Here is a 2,277-nt window from a genome sequence, read left to right on the forward strand (position 1 = left end):
CCGAACAACTGATGGTAATACAGTTTGCAGGCAAAATGTGCGACTGTATGGGAATCCGCTGTCAGTGCACTCATGATTTTATTTACAGTCAAGTCACACCTCTTGCCTGGTTGGTAACCCGTGCCGCGGACATTATGTCATGACAATTAGCTATCAGCATTCTGCAAAATGCAACCGGGGCCCCCGCAAGCACGTTCGAGGTACGCGGCATGCCTGACAGTAGCAACACAGGTTTGGCAAGTTCTCGTCCGCAACATGTTACTTGTGTCGCAGGTAGGTGAGTTCCCCGTTGTTTCACCTCGTTACCTCATTGAGAACCACGACAACATGCGTATTTGATGTGTCCCTGATTGCTGATGGCGCGCGCTGACCATTCTGATTCTGCAACAACGGGCACTTCTCATGTGGCGGCGGGCACAATGACACCGCACAAGCAGTGAACTGACCGCATCAAGAAATATATTGCGTTGTCATTAGATCTCTACGGAACACATCCCGTGCTGCGAGTGCGCCGCCTAGTTGCCCAGTGCACAGCGGTGAGCTCCTTACCATGTTTGCGTGCGCAAGGCTTGCCGGGCAGACTGCGGGGAGGGCCAGGATGTGCGGAATCAGGTGAGTCGGCCGGGCACTCTGTGACTGCCCAACGCGGTGTTGACTAGAAGTGACGCCGTCATAACAGGCATCGTGGTCCGTCCGGTCCATCAGGCCGCCGCTGCCCGGACATGTGCGTTCTGGTGCTTTGGCGGGCTCGATGAACCGGGGGTGTGAGACTGACGACACGGGTGTCATGCTTCTGGCCGGGCGTCCATTTGTCGTCACTATCAAGGAGGACCGCCGATGGCAGATAGTAGCGGGAGGTGCCCGTAACAAGTGGGCGTGCTTCGCGGGCGAGCGTGGACACGCAGGTCAATCATTGGCAGCAATCGCGCGGCGCACACTGGGACACCGCGGAGGACGGCTGACCGCCGCCCGCTGCGATGATTGCAGCGCGAGAGTATCTGCGCACGCATCGACGAAGCATGCGCTGACCGGGCCGTGGTACTCGAACACTGCTGGTGCGGGCGCGGAGATGGCGTGACCATGGGACGACCTGTGCGGGACAGGACGCTGCCGCTGCTAAGGGCGGGCAGAGCATCGCTGCACATACCTGACGTCGCCTTGTATTGCCGCGCCCTGACCTTTGCTCGCCCGCAGGCGAATGGCGCTGCGCGATAGGCTGGCGCGGAGTGCGTTGGACGTGGGAGCAAGTCGGTGCCTGTTCGCACTTGAACGGTGAACGTGCTGACCGGGCCTTGATGCCTGTGGGGCTGCTTACGGGGGAACGACCGATGCGGCGCATTTGAGGGGGGCGGTCTGGGTGCGCGCGGCGGTAGGTCCTCGGTTGTGGTAGTGCTGCGTGCGCATCGTCGACCAATAGGACGGCGGATGGCGGTGCATGCGATCGCGCCGGCAGACGGGACATGGCAGATGCGAGGGCAGTGACGCGTGCAGAGACGAGCGGCTTGACTGGGTGATGTTCGCGACGGCTGCTGTGCGCTGCCCCTCCGCTCCGGGTTACTGTGCGTCCCTGCGGGGCGCCTTACAGATGTTCTGGGCGGGCTGTGCGCCGTCAGCCGGTGCGCGTCGGTGGACGACAGTGGTCCGTTTTGGCCCTGCGTCTAAGCACGCACGCTCCAGTGTCACACACGAAATATATTTTACACTTTTATGCGCATTTGTAGTAATGCAGCAGCAGCTGCGGGCGCGCGCGACAGCATGGGCAGCACATCTTGACCGAGTGCGGGAGACTGCGCGCGCACGCGCGCTCCATCCGCAACGCCACCCACGGTCGCTCGAGGCTCATGTGGTTGTGGGCCCGGCGTGCGCATTAGGCCAGAAGATGGCGGGGGAGGCGTCGTGCAGAGCGCGGGCGTCGGCACAGGCAGAGCGCGGGCACAGACCCAGGACACGCAGACGGACGCTGATGGCTTCGCGACGGTAGACTGAAGTGAGTCTTGTGCTATTTGACGTGTTCTGGTGGTCACTCACCTCACTCGAATAGACGTGCTGCAGCGCGCGGCTCGACGTGTTCTGCTGTGCACCCAGCCTCCGACTTGACTCAATGGTCTGCGACGGCGGCCGTGTGCCGCTCCTCCGCTCCGGGCTGCGGTACGTCTCTGCAAGGCGCCACACGGGCTGCGCGCGGTCGGCGGGACCGCGTCGGTGGATGGCGCGGTGGATGGCGGCATGGACGGCGGCGTGGGCGGTCAGTCTTAGCCCTCCGTCTACGCACCACAC

The 2,277-nt window shown here is 62.3% G+C and overlaps 2 protein-coding genes across 2 annotated transcripts; both read right to left on the bottom strand.

The window, feature by feature from the left end:
- Window positions 1–906: 906 nt before the first annotated feature.
- POSPLADRAFT_1063588 (hypothetical protein) lies at window positions 907–1,462 on the bottom strand (the record flags this gene model as incomplete). The annotated part of the gene is made up of 3 exons (XM_024481690.1): window positions 907–1,090; window positions 1,148–1,216; window positions 1,266–1,462. The coding sequence occupies 3 exons, from the start codon at window positions 1,460–1,462 to the stop codon at window positions 907–909; spliced, it is 450 nt and encodes a 149-aa protein (XP_024332550.1).
- A 235-nt stretch (window positions 1,463–1,697) lies between these two features.
- Window positions 1,698–2,250, bottom strand: POSPLADRAFT_1063589 (hypothetical protein; the record flags this gene model as incomplete). The annotated part of the gene is made up of 2 exons (XM_024481691.1): window positions 1,698–1,982; window positions 2,029–2,250. Coding segments are annotated over 2 exons (507 nt in total), but the record flags the coding sequence as incomplete, so codon positions are not given.
- Window positions 2,251–2,277: the final 27 nt, after the last annotated feature.

The sequence above is a fragment of the Postia placenta genome (genome assembly GCF_002117355.1).
Source record: "Postia placenta MAD-698-R-SB12 unplaced genomic scaffold POSPLAscaffold_403, whole genome shotgun sequence".
Lineage (NCBI taxonomy): Eukaryota > Fungi > Basidiomycota > Agaricomycetes > Polyporales > Adustoporiaceae > Rhodonia > Rhodonia placenta.